Source organism: Rhinolophus sinicus, linkage group LG04 (genome assembly GCF_036562045.2).
Source record: "Rhinolophus sinicus isolate RSC01 linkage group LG04, ASM3656204v1, whole genome shotgun sequence".
Classification (NCBI taxonomy): domain Eukaryota; kingdom Metazoa; phylum Chordata; class Mammalia; order Chiroptera; family Rhinolophidae; genus Rhinolophus; species Rhinolophus sinicus.
In genome coordinates this window covers 134,758,252-134,777,343 of record NC_133754.1, presented here as the reverse complement: position 1 = coordinate 134,777,343, position 19,092 = coordinate 134,758,252, and the positions used below count along the sequence as shown (strand labels likewise).

At 37.0% G+C, this 19,092-nt stretch overlaps 1 protein-coding gene across 45 annotated transcripts in view; it reads right to left on the bottom strand.

Annotated features, from left to right (window-relative positions):
- Window positions 1-19,092, bottom strand: part of PTPRD (protein tyrosine phosphatase receptor type D) — a 2,063,955-nt gene that overhangs the window by 142,264 nt on the left and 1,902,599 nt on the right. For 21 of the 45 annotated variants that reach the window (XM_074330405.1, XM_074330404.1, XM_074330420.1 and 18 more), the window contains 4 exons: window positions 14,660-15,247; window positions 14,133-14,233; window positions 13,001-13,260; window positions 1,060-1,150 (listed from right to left, as the gene is read on the bottom strand). In XM_074330405.1, coding sequence (XP_074186506.1) covers window positions 1,060-1,150; window positions 13,001-13,260; window positions 14,133-14,233; window positions 14,660-15,247 — 1,040 coding nt within the window. The remainder of the gene's footprint in view (window positions 1-1,059; window positions 1,151-13,000; window positions 13,261-14,132; window positions 14,234-14,659; window positions 15,248-19,092) is intronic. The other 24 variants (XM_074330408.1, XM_074330421.1, XM_074330424.1 and 21 more) reach the window with 3 other exon arrangements.

The window sequence follows — 19,092 nt, the reverse complement described above, 5'->3', positions numbered from 1 at the left end:
AATGCAGTTAGGGAATTTCTGTTTCTCCTTGTTCTGTTTACACTAATTTGAGGCAGAGAAAAATACCTAGAAATAACAGGTTAGGCTATAATAGGTGGTCTATTAAAATCTTACATTTCCCCAAATGGGGCCCTTTTTATTTGCCTTCTGAACTCATTCACCAGTATCATGTTAAAAATAGCAAAATCTCTCATATTTCAAAATGTGAACCCCAGCCATTAACTTGCTGTGGCCCTCTGGGGAATCTGGCTTAACACTTTTCATCACAACTTTCTCATCCAACTAGAGGTATGTAATGATTAGATCTTGTTCTTCATACTATGTATTAACTTTCAAAAAAAAAAAAAAAAAGCTGAAAACAAGTATTCTTTCTGCAAAAAAAGTATCCATTAAAATGTACCTACTGTTGTGACAAGATTTTTGAAATTAAAATCACAATTTAGTATTTGCTCTAGTTTTTGTTCTATATATCTTCCTTGGCTCAAATTTTGTGGTTTCTTTTGTTTGTCCCTGCAGTTTAAATGCAGAATATAGAATATATCCTACAGAATATAGAATAAGGAAAATATGTGCTAATCAGCCTAATTCTGTGACAAACTGGTCAAGAACACATACGTAGTAGGTCAAATGTTGAGCTCTGGTGCAAATTGCTGTTTAGCACTTGTAACAGCTACAGCTACCATTGGGCTAATGAAGGGAACACTGGAATTCATAACAATGGTGATTAAGTCTTTGCTGACAATTCACTTCACCTTTCACACTTCTGTATCACGTTTGCAAGGGGCCAGGGGCAAAATATTAAAGCCAACAAAAATTAGATGGGTTGTAAACTTTATTACAGCTCAATGTCTTTTAATTAAAGCAAAGCCTCTTGCAATCCCAAGAGGTTAACACGCGCATAGCACTGAACCATCCGACCAGCCAGCTGACCAGCTAGCTAACCAGCCAGCCATGCAAAAGTCAGTACCTGGAGTGGATGCTGAAAGGTCTCAGTAGAGAGGAGGATGTTTAAGAAATTAAATAGCTAATGAAAGACACAGCCAACAAAGATATAGTTACCTCATCTAATTCCATTTCATCTGGACTCTCCCATGGCTTGATAAATTTCCCACGAGACTTCTTCAAAGGCACAATTATTATGTAGTAACCTCTGCACAAGAACGGATAGGCAAAAATAAGTTTAGTTCAGAGGGAAAAGAAAATGGATATATCCTTAAATCTTCCACAGACCAGTGATTGAGACTGAAGACAAATTATGGAGATGGAGTGACTTGTCCCTCAATGACAAATAACCACCTGTTTGTTCAATTTTAAAAACAACATGGGGAGACATTTATGTGTGACTTCAATGATCTTATATGGTAATAGCACCATGGTTGACTGCTCTTTATTAGGTATCATAAACAGAGTGGGAGCAGTTGGTTAAGACCCTGGTGCTGGACACATACGAGGCTGGTATATTGAAATCTACTGACACGAGCTGCTGAACCAAACATTTTCTATGACATCAATTTATAAGGTAATTTTTTAAGAGGGAAATGGGTAATCAAAGTTACTCTTAGTTCATACAATGCCTACAACATAATGATGATGACAATTATGTTTACACACTCCTAAAATACTTTTTTGGATACAAATTTAAAAGCAGAAAAAATTACTCATAATCTTACAATAATTATATAAAGATATAAAAAATCTCCCCTTTCTTGCTACCCATTTTTCTACTTATGGTAAGTATGGCAGAAATTTGGAAACAACCACTACCTAAGTGCTTCAAAATAGATCTCAATGTAATACTTCTACCACAAGAGACAAAAGTCACTGAGTTCTCCAACGGAGTATGGTCAACTAATGTATAGTTACCTGTCCACAAATAGATATGGGTTATTTGTACAATTGTTTTGTAACTTCCATAGAGTGTATATACACTCTGCTCTTGTAATCACGGTTAAGGACTCTTATACTGATCTTACAAGGTTTTTGCACATAAGTGTATAATGACGGCTAACACACTCATCACCTCCTACTTGCTAGGTCTTATATTAAATGCATAACTTCATTTCTCCCTCTCAAACCTCCTATAAGAACAGCTAACAGACAAAAAGGCAAATCCAGAGATTAAATTATTGCCCCAGTGAAAACAAACAGTAAGGGGAGACACACCTGTGTATATCTTAACCTTGGCAATAGTCTGGCTCTTTTTTATTTCCCCTGTATTGTAAAGTACTTATTAAAGATTCCACACATTGTGCGGAGATTTCTTATGAAAATAAACACATCCACATGTGCACACACACACACACACACACACACACGCACACACTTTGACATGAGAAGGCTACACACAGGGGAAAGAGATGATAGGATGGGCACTAACAACCTTATACCACATTATATCACAGAGACCAACAGCACACACAGGAAGGCCTATTTCTACTTATCTCAAAGCAAAACCTGTAACAAACTCAACAAACCTTCTGTGATAAAGAACCTTTTCAATAAACAGAGTTGAGAGTCGCACTGTCCAGTAATGGTAACCAGTAGCCCGCTATGGCTATGGAGCACCAGATGTGTGGTTAGTCTGAACTGAGATATGCTCTAAGTAAAGAAGACACTGGATTTCAAAGACTTAGTGTAAAAGAAAGAAAGTGAAATATCTCAGTAATAATTTTTAATAGTGACCATATGGTAAAATGATAATATTCATGATATACTGGGTTAAATAAAAGATGTTCTTAACATTAATTGTACCTATTTCTTTGTAATTTGTATTGTAGTGGCTAGACAATGAAAAATTTCACATGTGCTCTCTTTATAGTTGTCAGAAGTGCAACTCTAGAGTGTTCTTGTGAAGAACGCAGGATCTGGAGGTATATCTGGTCCAGAATTCAGGCTCTGCCACTAATGTGCAGTATGATCTTGGGCTGATCATTTAACATCTCTGAATATTCTGAAAAAGTGAAGTAAAGAATTCCAGATTTTTGACAAAGAAGCTAAAAACATACAATGGAGGAAAGACAGCCTCTTCAATAAATGGTGCTGGGAGAATTGGATAGCCACGTGCAAAATAATGAAACTGGACTGCTATCTGTCACCATGTACCAAAATTAATTCAAAATGGAGCAAAGACTTAAGCATAAGACCTGACACAATAAACTGCATAGAAGAAAACATAGGTACTGAACTTATGGACCTTGGGTTCAAAGAGCATTTTATGAATTTGACTCCAAAGGCAATGGAAGTAAAAGCTGAAATAAATGAATGGGACTATATGAAATTTAAAAGCTTCTGCACAGCAAAAGAAACCATCGACAAAATAAAGAGGCAACCAACTGAATGGGAGAAGATTTTTGCAAACAGTGCCTCCGATAAGGGGCTAATATCCAAAATATACAAGGAACTCATGCAACTCAACAACAAAAAAACAAACAACCCAATTGAAAAATGGGCAGAGGACCTGAAGAGACATTTCTCCAAAGAGGACATACAAATGGCAAATAGACATATGAAAAAATGCTCAACATCACTAATTATCAGAGAAATGCAAATAAAAACCACAATGAGATATTTCCTCACCCCAGTCAGAATGGCTATCATCAACAATACAAACAGTAACAAGTGTTGGAGAGGCTGTGGAGAAAAAGGAACTCTCATACACTGTTGGTGGGAATGCAGATTGGTGCAGTCGTTATTGAAGGCAGTGTGGAGGTTCCTCAAAAAATTACGAAAGAATTACCATATGACCCAGCAATCCCTCTCCTGGGTATCTACCCTAAAAATCTGAAAACATTTATACATAAAGACACGTGTGCTCCAATGTTCATTGCAGCTTTGTTTACGGTGACCAAGACATGGAAACAACCAAAATGTCCTTCGATAGATGAATGGATAAAGAAGTTGTGGTACATATACACAATGGAATACTATTTGGTGGTAAGAAAAGATGATATAGGAACATTTGTGACAACATGGATGGATCTTGAGAGTATAAAGCTAAGCGAAATAAGTCAGACAGACAAAGCAGAGAACCATATGATTTCACTGATATGTGGTATATAAACCAAAACCAACAAAAGAACAAGACAAACAAATGAGAAACAAAAACTCATAGACACAAACAATAGTCTAGTGGTTACCAGAGTGTAAAGGGGTTCGGGGGTGGGAGATGAGGGTAAGAGGGATCAAATATATGGTGATGGAAGGAGAACTGACTCTGGGTAGTGAACACACAGTGGGATTTATAGATGATGTAATACAGAATTGTACACCTGAAACCTATGTAATTTCACTAACAATTTTCACCCCAATAAATTAAAAAAAAATATTTGTGCATCTAAAAAAAAAAAAAAAAAAAGAATTCCAGACTGTTATTTTGGAGAAATAAAACAAATAAACACAAAATGCTTACTACTGTCTGTGGCACATAAGCACTAAACAGATGCCACCTGCTATTGGCTGGTACTGACCATCAAGGTGGGAGAGATACATCTGCAGTACCTTATTCAATTGGACAGAGAAATTCCTTGAGATGAAAGTTAATGAACTTGACACACTTCTTTTTTCTCCCTAATCAAGAATTCAAGTCAAACTGGATGACTATACCAGAATCCCCTCTCCATGGTGCTCTGAGCAACTAATCAACAGACTCACAGGATCACATCACTTAGGCATTCGTTTTTTGTTTTTTTTTCCCCCTACAAATAATCATAATGATCAAGGAGGGTGAGAAGGAAAAGTTGGGGTGTGTGAGAGAGGCCAGTATCTTTTGTTTTATGATCCAGAGTAAGCTTCCTCCTCTTTCTGTCCTCCCACCACCTGAAGTATTTGCCAAACAAGTCCATCATGTTAAATGAGCATGGAGAAGAATGACAGGGGATGCAACTGAGCGTACAAAATAACACTGCAGATGTACTTGATAAACACACTTGTCAGGGAACCTCTTGCTTCTCCCTACCAAATGCACAAAGTCAGGACAGGTTCTATTCACCTAAAGTAATGGATCATGCACGTTGTCATACAGCTCCCATTGTCCTTACACAGAATCTTGTAAATCAAGGTTAAGGTGATGAATTCTATTAATTTTTCTTTCTGCTTTCCTACTTTGAGTCACCATTCTTGTACATGAGAAAATAATCTGTTCTTTCTTCGGCAGTACTCCCCAAGCACTTATAGTACATGCAGTTGGGATAAGAATTGAACAGCCTATCCCATAGCAATTAATTAAGTGTGTGGCTGGATATCGATAGTCTTTTCTCTCTACTGATGTCTAAAGCATTCATCTAGAACAGTCAAAGTGAAGCCTGCTTCAAAGCAATTCTTGCCCATTGAAAGAAATGAGGTGCTGGGAGTTTGGACTCCAAATTACAGAAAGCCTTGCCAGGGTCTCATTTTATTCATTTCAACTGTGTTCTTTGAAACTATGGCTTTGTAAACACCCATGTGCTTGCCTTTCCTGAAATCTAGCTTTCCCCTGAAGACACTGCTTCCCTTGCAGAGTTCGCATGAGGTGGTTGTTTATCATTTCTCCTCCCTAAGCCTCAGATTTAGGGCTTGGGGTTTCTTTCCTAGGGTTGGTCCATGAACCACCAGGGCTCTCAGATCCTTAAACGCTTCCTTTCCAAAGCCAACATCCTCCACTCCACCTTAGCCAAAACCTATGATTGCCTTTCTCTGTGCCTGAACCCAAGGAGCTGAATACAGAGAGAGAGAAATAATGCACAGGGCAGAATGATGCCATAAATCCATAATCAGCAAATTCAAATAAGCCTTTTAACTGCCTGGCAATCTACCACTTGTTCAGTTACCTAGTTCTTCCATTTTACACAGTAACTTTTACAAACTTTCTCCCCTGGTGTCAAACCTTGAAACTCCTTTCCTTCCTACTAGAAGATGACCTCATCTCTTATACACAGAGAAAAGAAAAAACATTCAGACAAAAATTCCTTCATCATCTATCTACCAAACTACAGGCCTACCTATATCTGTACACAATGATAACCTTTCCTTTTGGTACAGTAGAAGGACTGGCTCTAGTTTTTAAGTCCAATCACTATTTCTTGAATTGGTTCCCAACGTCTCACTCTCTTAGGAAGTTTACTATATACCATACCCATTTTCTCTCATATATCTCACTGTCTCCCTCCCCATTGGATTCTATCCATTAGTTTTCAACCTTATATAAATATCTGCCATTTAAAAAAGAAAACAAACTACATCCCACTCCAGTCATCATTCTCTCTCTCTCCTACTCGTTACTGCACAAATTCTGAGAACCTTCCACTCACTTTCTGGCTGACTATGTCTAGCTCCTGCCTCATCAGCCCCTCTCACTGACCTTGCCAGGGTCTTCAGTGACCTCAATAATGTTACATCAAACGGAGAATTTCTGACGTTCTTCTTCTTGATTTCTTAGCAGAATCTAACAATGTTGATAAGACCCTCCACAAAACAGTCTCAGCCTTTTCTCTGTATCCAACTTTCCTGGTTTTCTACTTAGTATCTCTCACCATGTTAACCTCATTTCCTTAACAGGATTTATTGTGTGTTACCCAGTTATTAAATGGTGGAGTTCTTCAAGGCTCTTGCCAAGGACTGCTCTCACTTCTTCACTTCTTTCTAGGTGATCCCATTCCAGCTCAGAGCATTAGTTATTACCTATATGCAAACTATTTATTGATTCATATTTTCAGCCCAGAATGCTCCTCTGAACTCTACAGTTTTATCCAAATCCAACTTTATGTCACCAGTTCCATGTCATGGAAGTACCTCAAATTTACTGTGATTAAAACAAAAAGGCTCAAAAATAAATTCTCTTCCAGTATCACACCACGATCCACTTTACTACCCATGGCATAAATATAGGTGTTTCCATTGACAAACTTATTTTACTCTCTCCCTGTCTCATACCCAACCCACTGTCAAGTCCTATAAGTTCCAAACTCTCTCTCGAGGGCTCTCACCTCTCTTTATCTCAACTGCCACCACTCCAGTCTCATTCCACTGTCTCATACCTGGATTGTACCTTCCTCTCCTAACTTTCTCTCTTTATTGACTTTAAATCTCTCTATTCCAGTCTCTGACCAAATCATATGACCTGATAAAACTTGTTTGATATATATATATAATGTTTTCACACTGACTTGAAAATTATATTACAAAGCATCACACTCCCTGACATTGAATTATACTGCAAAGTGACAATAATAAAAAAACACCATGGTATGGGCAGAAAAAAAGACACCCGGACTAATGGAATAAATTGAGAACACAGAAATAAAACCACATATAAATGGGCAAATAATTTTTGAGAAAAGAGCCAAAAATATGCATTGGAGAAGAGAAAGCCTCTTCAATAAATGGTGCTGGGAAAACTGGAAAGCCACATGCAAAGAAAATGAAACTAGACTTCTATCTATCTCCATACACAAAAATTAAATCAAAATGGATCAAAGATCTAAATATAAGACCTGAAACAATAAAAATGCATACAAGAAAACACAGGTACTAAACTTACGGACCTTGCTCTTAGAGAGGATTTTATGAATTTGACTTCAAAGACGAGGCAAGTAAAAGCAAAAAGAAACGAATGGGACTACATCAAACTAAAAAGCTTCTGTACAGCAAAAGAAACCATCAAAAAAACAAAGAGGCAACTAACTGAATGGAAGAAGTTATTTGTAAACAACATCTTCAATAAGGGGCTAATATCCAAAATATATAAAGAACTCATACAACTAAAAAAAAAATCCAATTAAAAATGAGCAGAGGACCTCAACAGACACTTCTCCCAAGAACACATACAAATGGCAAACAGATGTATTAAAATATGATCAACGTCACTAGCTATTAAGGAAATACAAATCAAAACCACAATGAGATATCACCTCACATCTGTTAGGATAGCCATTATTAGTAAGACAAGTAATTACAAGTATTCGAGAGGCTGTAGAAAAAAGGAACCCTCATACACTGCTGGTAGGATTGTAAACTGGTACAGTCACTATGCAAAACAGTATGGACGTTCTTCAAAAAATTAATAGAATTACCACATGACCCAGCAATCCCTCTTCTGGGCATCTACCCAAAACATCTGAAAACATTTATCCATAAAGATATATGTACCCCGATGTTCATTGCAGCATTATTTATTGTGGCCAAGACATGGAAACAACTGAAGTGTCCTTTTATAGATGATTGGATAAAGATGTGGTCTATATGTACAATGGAATATTACTTGGCCCTAAGAAGAGATGAAATACTGACATTTGTGACAACATGGATGGATCTTGAGATTGTCAAGCTAAGTGAAATAATTCAGACAGAAAAAGTCGAGAACCATATGATTTCACTCATATGTGGGACATAAAACTGAAAGCAACAAATAAGACAAACAAACTAGTGAAAACTCATAAACACTCACAATAGTTTAGTGGTTATCAGAGGGAAAGCGGGTTCAAATATATGGTGACAGAAGGAGATTTGACTTTGGGTGGTGAACACAACGCAATATATAGACAGTGTATTATAGAATTGTACACTTGAAACCTATATAACTTTTTAAACCAATGTCACCCCAGTGAATTTAATTTTAAAAAGTAAAAACAAGAAATAAATAAACAAAAAAAATAAATTGCTTTTGGAAATAGGTCAGCTTTAAATACGGGTAAAATTAAACTTTATGCTCTATTTTGCCTCTCTGACTCAAGCCTGGAATTTAGCCTCAGAACAGTTTTTTCAACATAGACTTTAACTATTAAACTAATAGAAAAATAAATAACTTCCGAGCCTTTGACTACTTATAAAGTAAGCTGTGTTTTCCCAGTATATTAGATTTAATTAGATAAGTTAAATCTAACCTTCAGAATTTTAATTACATTAAGTAAAGTTTTACTAATTTTATTTAATATCTTATCATCAAGGGGCCCTGCTTCATATAATTATATGGGAAGGCAAGCTGTGGTCTTTGTGGCAGTCCCACTTCAAATTCAGCCAGGCTTTTTGTATTAGCAGAATGTCATTCCTTTCATAACTTTTGATTTTTTTTTTCTCACTATAGTCATGTGGGTATACTTTGTTTAAATCAAATTAATTTACCATAGAAAAACCAAAGCAAGTTGAGGGCTGTTTCCAGTTTCTATGTTTAAATGAAGGTTTTCAATCTTTTTACCTATGTGTTGTCAGACAAGTTACATAATTGTCTTAAGCCTCACATTCTTCATTTGTAAAGTGGCAGGTGATAATATTGATCTGTGGGAAGCCTCTCCTTTTACCTCTTGTTCTAAATTCTTATGTCAAACTGTTGAATTCATTGCTCCATAACACTTGTATGTCTCCATGATCTGTGGCCATGCATATGTGCCTGCTTACACTTAGTACTAAGGTTTGTCTGGGACAGTCCTGTTGATGCCTACTTGTCATTGAATTTTTAATTGTTTAGTAGTTGTCCTAGGTGGAGAAAAAAAATGTCCTCGCTTGGCCAATAAATTACACGGTTGTGGATCCACCTGTGGGCTCTGGAGACAGGCTGCCTGCATTCAAATCTTGCCTCTCTGGTTCTGCTGCTGTGTCCAGAGCATCGTAGTTCACATAGAAATTTCCTCAGCTGTAAAATGAAAAGCACCCTTCTTGTGAAGATGACACCAGTTAATGTGTGTAATGTCCTTTGCACAGCACTGCCCTTTGTCACTATTAACTATTACAAGCCTTGACTGAATGATCTTGGCCAGGCCGCTGAGGACCTTTGGGCTTCACTTTACTCATCTGCAAATGGGGAGACGAACGCCAACCTCACAGGGTTATTGCGAGGCTTAACTAAACCATTCTGATATCTCCAGGACATTGCAAAGCACTAAAGAAGTTTAAGCCTTTACCACTTCAACTGACAGCACATGATGAATGATTTCTCATTAAACATTAAATAGGTAATACATTACTTCATTATACTGTCAATAGTGGTGGCACCAATCTTACGAAGCGACTTTGTAAGCCATGCTTCCAAGAATATCTTTTTCAAAAGAAGAAAAAGTAGAAAATCTGAAAGCCTAATCAGTAAGACTCAATAAATTTAAAATTTCATAAAATCTCTTATTCTTCGTTTCTATTTTTCATAAATATAAAATGGTTTCTATGAAATTAATTTACATCGGGTACATTCTGGCAGCTTTTCTCTTGGTACAATCAGTGTGGTACATTATTTTTCTTACCATCCAGAGTCAAAGCCTACTTTATAAAGTCACAGAAGTTCTCTCTGTGACCACAACTGGTTTCTCAGGAACAGTGGGCTTGCCAGATTTTCTGACCGGCACTCTGCCTCCTAAATGTATTCAAACAGAAGGCTGAAGCACCACAAAATTCCCAGTACTAGAACCTACAGTACCTACACACTGTGTCTGTCATGGGAAATTTAGCCATTCCCTGAGGGAGATCCTGTGTTTCTCCACACAAAAACAAGTGGGGCTGGATACAGAAGCAAGGAGCTGTGTCTGCATTACATTTACAAGAGACAGATTTGTTTTTATGTGGTGAAGAGTTGGGGGCAATAATCAAGACCTCCCAATTTTCATGGCTGGAAATGAGACAGGCGTGGTTTCCGTTGATAAACAAAATAGCCCTTCCATCACCAAAATTGCATTTTGCTAGAAAATAAATTGGAAGAATTTTTTTCTAGATGGTTTTCACCTAAATAAGAGTTAGCAACCTGCCCCACAGCTCTGGAATCAATTATTTCCTCTTGTCATAAAATACTGAACAGAAAGCTACATTCCTCTCTAATTTCTAAATTTGCCAATTACTACAAGTGGCACAGCATGGCACAGAGCTTCTTGTAATATTTGATCATGCCACATGAACCAACCTAGAAGAAAGGAAGGGTAACTTCACCCTATTATCCTTTAAGGAGCCCACACAATATAAATTATCTAGATTACTTTTTGTTAACTGGAGATTTCTATTTTTGTTCTTTCATTACCTATGGTTCTTATACTTTTCCCACTCATGTACTTTCCTAGTTTAGCCTTTTGCTCTTTTCTTTTCCCCAGAGTGGCTAGAATATATTTCTGAGAATCTTAATTCATTTGTAGAACACAATTTTTTTCCCCACAATCATTTGCTTTCTTTTTCTGTTTCATAATGGTCTCTTCTCTTACCAAAGTTTTATCTCTTTTTCCTGATTCCCACTTCAAACATAGGACGAGGAAGTACATAAATAAATAAAAAAAGAAAAATTGAACAAGCTAAAGAAAAATACTAAAAGATAAACTATATTCTAAAACATTCTTTACTTACTCAGAAGTTGGAAAATGAAACAAAAGTCTACCACCAATGGACTAAAACGCCATTTCCCAAAAACATCTAACACATCCTACCAAGCCAATTTGGTAAATATTCACTAAAGATAAGTTTTTCACTTAAAGTATTGAAAATAGTAAATACTGCAGAATATGCTATAATATTTCACCTTTCAATTGCTCTTTCCCTGAATAGACAGTGCATGTTTTCCAATGGATTGAAGTCATAGTCCAGATCTTTTCCCTGTTCTTTCTCTGTTTGCAACTATTGTACCATTTCTTTCTCATCCTTCAAGACTCAGATTAAATATTAGCTCCTTCTGGATACCTCCGCTGACATCCATGTTAGGCTAAAACTCTATACTTATGTTTCCCCAATACCTGGCAGTGCTTACCCCATTATATTCACATTATCTATTTTCTATATCTGTTCTCCCACTCCAAGGCAGGGCTTTATCTCAATCATCTTTCTATTCCCAGACCTAGCACTGACAATATAGCGTATACAGATTATATGTTCATTGGATGGATAAGATGTGGACAAGTAACAAGTACTAGTCTTCATCTTGTTTCTGCACAGTCAATTATGCTGTCCTCTGCTTGAAACAGTGTCTCTCCACCCCCATGCCCACGGACCAGCTAACATCGTTATTCATTAAGCCTCAGCAAGACATGGCTTTCCCCAGGACCCTGTCCCTGAACCATTAAACTGGGGATGGGAGCCCCTGCCTGTCCCTTCCCTTATTTATCTAACCTTTAGTATCCTAAGACTCCACTTCAACTGACTTTTTACTTGTCCAAATTCCCCAATTAACTATGTTGTGTAAGACCAATGAAAAAGTCTGCATTATCTCCACTAAATATCTAAAACATTGTCTGGTACTGTGGTGGGAGACCCAAAATTATCTGCAGAATATTTAAACTAATCAATGGGTAAATACAATTGAACCTTCACATTACATTTTGTTGGAATACAAATTGTACTGATATTCCATTTGGCATTTTCAGTTTCATTAATGATAGAGAAAGAAGAGTGACTAAAAATGGAGACCTTATTTCTCAGTGAATTTATTTTAGTAATACTCTTTTGGAAATTCTACCGTCTGGTTGAAATCCTCCAACTATTTTACCAAATAAATAATAACTGAAAGTTTTCTCAGGAATGATCGTATTTGGCGGCGTCTAAAGTGGCCAAATTTATCACTCTTTCCTAAATTTCACAAATGACTCTCTATTAAAAACTTCTTGATTATATTATTACTTTTTAATAGCTGATTTTTCAGTCATCTTCTTTAAGTTTTCAGGAGCTTTGGAAATTTCTTAGTGTACTCATCTTCTCAATAATTCCTTTGTTATGACCCGGGATCAGTTCTATTAGAGTCACTCTACCATTCACCTTACTCTACATATTATGATATAAACTCGTTTATCATAAGGGACATGCTCTATTTGCCATTCTATCTCTCCTAAATTACACTGCTCCTAGAACACAGAAAACACTCAGTGTTAAATTAATCAGAATCTATGTTACAAGGAACACCAGAACACACAGTGCAACAGAACTTGAATAACAACACTATGAGAATATGCAGAAGAAGCTGTTACTCTACACATAGCAATGCATTCTTTTATGACACTTTAATACTTAGATTTAACTTTCTGCTTTCACTGATTGGCATTTTTACCCTTCGACCCTAACCCTTCAATCAACCTACTTTATATTCTCATTTGCAGGTACTTCGGGCAGCTGCACGGTGATCATACCATCCAGGTTGGTCTTCCCAATGAAGGCGGGCTTGGTGCGCAGGACGTCGGGTGCTGTCTTCGCCGTTACCCTGTGCTGCAGCCCACCAGCACTGTTCCCACGATTTGTCAGCACGAATGAATATGATTTCTCAGGCTTTAGGTTGACAATTAACTTCTGTGTCGCTCGGCCATCCACTTCTTCCACCATTTTCCCATCATCATAAAGAATCTAGAGAGACCAATCACAGAGATTTGGTTATCAGACAGGCAACACATCTTTTGTAAACTCATGTGCACTTGCTTATGGAAAGGGCACATCAGGACAAGCTTAATTTGGGGCAATTCCTAAGCCTATATGTGTTCATAAATTCTAGAGACTGCATCCATTTTTATTTCTTCAGTTCGTAGTGTGTAATGATATAATGTTTCTAACTCTAGCAAAAATACATAAAGAAATGCACAATGACTTTTCAATATTTGATATAGAATATTGGTTGTATGTGACAGAAATGGAATGTGTGCAGAAGTGCTTTAGGTTTTCAATGTATTAGCCACATCACTTTTTTCTAAATGTTTCCATTCCTTTTCCTAAATATATTTTAACTTTCAAATATTTTCTCTGCCCTTTAATTTATGGACTTGTACTTCTCACTAGCATCTCTCAGTATCTGTCAATGGAGTTTAAATTCTCAACTAGAGTTTAAAATGTGCAAAGAATTCAGGCCAATAAACAGTTTTTTCTTTGTTCGTTTGTTTTTTTATCCCAAGATATTGCATTATACATAGGTAAAAACCATGCAAATTTCCTTTTCTGGTGGAAAAACAAAAGCACTACCTTAGATGTAAAACATTCAAATTGGAAATACCAGGTGACCTATAAAGTAATGCCAGCACTGGGTTTGAGCTCCTGTCTTCTCTTTAGAGTGGAAAGGTCACATTGCCACCAAGCCAGACTCAATCTGTTATGTGAAAACCACAAATGAGACTAGCAAGTATTGTGGCTGAATCAAAGCAGTCTGTATGCTCTGCAAGTAACTCACCCAGGTGAACTGCCCCCTCCCATTTGACCTGTGATTTCTTACACATGAGAAAATTACTTACTTTGAAAGGCATGGCAGAATTATAATTCTCTGGAATCTCCCAAGACAGTAGGACTGAAGTCTTCATTACTGCTTTGACATGAAAATTTTTTGCAAACACTGCTGGAAAAGGAAAAACAGTGTATTTAAACTACTCCTAAAAACCATGACCTGTCCTTTTCCACCATGGACCACAGGCCTTAAGCTAGATGCTTTCTACTTTGATCAGAGAGAGAAGTGTGATTTGCCTACCTGTTTAGAGCATTCATTTAAATACCTCATTCTCATAAAGATCTCTCCTTTTCAGTCAATTATGTTGTGTTTTCCTTACCTGAGGCTATTGGGGTGCTGTCAGCCAGACTTGCTTAGCATTGTATAACTGAAATCTAAGGCATCCAAAACATATGAAGTTTTATATACTTTACCTTTTTGCTTTTGCAGAACCTATTAATATGAATGGGTCGATCAGTTATTTATAGCTTCAAAATACTGATTTCCAAAGACCGACATCCCTTTAAAGGAGGAAAGCCATAAGCAGACAAATCCTACCTTGATCCACAGGCAGTGTCCTGAACTGGACACTGGGACTATATGGCCCGGACCCTTTGCTTGTGTGAGCACGTACTTTTACATCATATGTGGTATCTGGTTTTAAGCCACTGAGTGTCATAGTGGTGTCAGCTGGAACAATAAGCTGCTCCATTGGAAGAAGAGGGATATTGATATCCCTATACAGAAGGGTATACTTGGTGATAATGCCATTTCTCTCTGCCAGGACAGGTGGCTGCCAAGATAACTGGACAGAAGTTGAAGTAGTGCCTTCTGAGTGGAGGTTTTGAGGGAATCCAGTTGGGACTTCTTCTGGAACAGAAATCTCCTTCACTATCTCCTCCCCGAAGCCCACTTTGTTTCTGGCTGAGAGCCTGAAGACATATGATGCTCCTTTGTGGATGTCTGTAGCTGTAAAATGATCTTCTTTTTCAGAGAATTCAAGAGTAGTGAGAGGCTCCATATCCTTCCGGCCAAATTTTAGACGGTAGCCCTGAAGAGGTCCAAATGTGTCCACAGGGGGGTGCCACTGAATAAGAGCAGTATTCATCTGAGTGTGGTTAATCAGGAGCCGGGGTTTTCCTGGAACTAGAGCACACAGGATGGAGGTCAGGCCCACCTATGCGGATGTTCGCATACCAGTCACCGCTGAGCAGAAACACCACTCCATGGGCATTCCCATTTCTTCAAAAGAAAGCCAATGCTTCCTCTCTATACCTTTGGGGACATGTGCTCCTTCTCAGATTCTGTATTAAGGTAGGCTGACATACTACAATTTGATAATGGGCACAAAATAGGAATTAGTGAAATGATAATTTAAGGGAATTTTTTGAACATCTTCACATTTCAAACTTTCACACATAAAGGTTCATGCCACAGAGAAATGAATCCAAGTAAAGATTACCCAGTTAGATACAACTAATAATAATAATTATAACATAGTTAATTATTGGTTGCATGGAATGTAATAGGCACTGTGCTAAGAGAATTACATGTAGCATTTCATTTGATTTATACTCCTCACTCCTAACTACATAATTAGCTATTATCTTCATGTTGTATCATAAGAAAACGAAACCCAGAGAGACAGAGCACTGTGCAAGGTCGGATGTGTAATAAGCGAGAAAGCTACAAACCAGGTCTTTCTGAATCCATAACCCAAACACTTAACTATACTATTATGCTGCTTATAAGTTGTTGTCTTTTAAGTAGTTCAAAATAACATTGCTTTGACTTCCTATGGAACTGTTTTGCACTTTTTGTCTATACCATCCACATTAGTCATCCTCATCAAGTTCTTCATCTGTAAAATGGGAATTATATTAAGACCTACCCCATACTGTTGCTATGAATATTAAATGAGAAAATCCATGTAAAAGTCTTAGCACAAGTTTTATATTTCATTGATATCAATCATAATTACTAATAATCTGAATATTAAGCTTTTATACTCAGGGACTAGTTTCCTATAAGTACATAATCTATTTCTTTCCAAGTTAAATAGGATGTGTAAAGAGTTCTAAACTCATTCGATGGATTATTACAACTGTAATTTTTTTTTTTTTTAATGGAGAGCAATTATTCTTAGAATCCACAGAGACTGAGAGTAGTAAACAGCGCAGAGCCAGAAATTTCCTTGGGAATAGTCCAAAGATGGGGGAGGAAGAAGTGTATTAACGGTATCAAAACTAAGCCAAATTAATAGAAAGGGGAAGAAAGATGATAGAAAAGGGAGGAGAGCTTACACTAATGGGAAACAGACAATGAAAAATAGTATCATGGGGACATAGATAAAAATAAAACAAACAACATGAAAACTAGAAAGATGATGAGGTAATACATAGAATATTAACCTTAGAAATCACCCAGTTAATCTGTTCATTTATATATTTTAGAAAGTTGGAACCCAAGTGGTGGCATGCTTTGCCCAAGAACACATGCATTAAGATATCTCCATCCTTCACCAATGAAGTAATAGTTTTGTTTCATATGCTGGGTAGGTTCATCATAGGATCATATAATTCAGCTAATCACAATGTATAGGAAGAATAGTTCCTGAAGTTTGTATACAAACGGCAAATATATATCGAGGGTTGGCCCAGGAACCATGTCAAACCAAATCAAAAACTGTGTACTCACTGTTTCTCAGGAAAATATGTATCTTGAAGTCTTAATAACCAACTAAATAACTCTCAAAGCACAACCCCTTCATAAGTTGAAAAGAGAGAGAGAGACCACCTTTACATGTTTTGTTATAGCATACGGTTATACTTGTTATATTATGATTGTTAATTTCTTACTGTGACAAATTTATAAATTAAACTTTATCATAGATATGTATGCATAGAAAAAAACAGTATGTGTAGGGTTTGATAATATCTGTGGTCTGGGGCATGCACTGGGGTTTTTGGGATGCACACCCCTGTGGATAGGGGGTGACTGCTATATTTTTATTTTAAATATATTTAGAATTATTTTCATTTAAAAAAATCAATTTAAGGTAGACATCGTCAGGCATCCTTAATTTCCCTTTATGTATATATAACATTTACACGATGATTTTCCCATTAAAGCGAAAGTGATATTGAGGCTTATACACTTTATCCTGAGACTCTGCTCAGGATAAAATAGAGCTTTCGGCAGAGGATACATCATTCTAATAAACAAAACCCAGTTGAAACTATTGGGTAGAAACATAACTATTAAGTCTCAATATTTTCCAGATAAATAGATTTAAATGTATTTACCAAAATTTTCTAAAATTCTGGTTCCGAAGAACTACCTAATAGTACGTACATTATACATCTTGTTTCTATAAGATGCATATAAAGCTAGGATAAATAAAACCCATATATTTCTTGATATAAACCACAAATATACTTGCATTCTAATAATATTTGTCAGACATATAGGAGTATGTTTTTATTATCTGGTGTTTCATTTTATAATATTTCTGTGGTACACATTTGGAGAAGTATAAAAGACTGGTAAATTCTAAAGAAAAAAATCTCACTGGCCTTATAAAAATGTACATTATTCTTCTGTAGTAGCTAAAGCTTAGGTTGGACTAATACCTCCCCCTCCCCTTTTTTTGTTTTGTTTCGTTTTGTTTCGTTTTTAATGCTGGCATAGCAGTTCTTGCTCAGGGATATACAAACTGTCGGTTTGGAATCATGGGATCAAAGTAATGCTCTGGAACTAACAGCGTCAGTTCTGACCTATAGATTTCCACTACTGTGCCAGGAGCATCTCAGTCTGCTCTCCATTCAAGCCTGTGGCAGTCATTCCTTTCCCAGGAAGAAGTTTCACTAAGCCTGAAAACTATGAGACAACCAGTGTTGAAGAACCAAAATACGCAAGAAAAGGATTCAAGAAAGAAATGAATGCTGAGGCAGCTAGAGGAAGAATTCCCAGTATCACCTCAGGAGAGGCTAGCCACATGATCAAAATGACTAAAATCTCCACAATGGTGTGAAGAATAAAAGCTGTTTAAGTAAGTTGGGGTAAGCATTCTAGGCAATCATGGTATGTCATCCAGGGAGTAACAGATAGAAAAAATGGGAAAAGGCGTGAGGAGCGTTCTGCAAGAGTATATCTATAGTTAAAAAAGAATTCTCTAAATCTCCACATATTGGCAATGATACCCATTCCACTTCTGATTTCCAGAAACTCTATGTATGAAACATCGACCATCTACTTACTTTGTGCACAGACTTATACACTGCTCCACAGGCAAGTTTTGGGAAAATAAAGAGGGATAATGCAGGGCCCATGTCCTCTCATTAACACATACTCTAGCTGGGGAAATGAAGAGATGCACTATATGATACTGCATGTGGAGCCCAGCTCAAAGTTTCTGATGCCTTTGGGTTATTGTGTGGACCACTTTCAAAGACCATCCAGTGGTAGTTGGATGGCTCTGCTTACTCCAGCATAGGAGCTAGAGAGTTGGCAAGATGGAAGAGTCCTGAATTATTACTCAGGAGAGCTTGGAGGTCACTTTCAGCAGTGTTTTAGTGAACATATTGGATAAAGTAGAGAGAGCTCAGCTGTACAGTAAATAAGCTAACTCTAATTTATGTCATGGAGTGTGTGTGTGTGTGTGTGTGTGTGTGTGTGTGTAGTCTCTGCTCCCTTTTGCTTTTTGAATTCTTATTCCCTTACTACATTCTTCCCTCTTAGGACTTGAGGAAATGTATATATGAGATGCTGCCCTTTACTTCTTAGCAATAGCAATCACTGGAGATCAACCAAGGCACTCAGTCCCAGTGGTAAACTTAGCTTTACTTTACCCTAGCACCTAACAAGAAACAATCATAATTGACTGGCCTAAGCATACTACTTCCAAATTCTCTATGTCAGAATCATCTTTTCTATCATCCTTAAACATAGCTGCTCAGTATAGTAGTGAAATTTATGTAAACACATAGAGA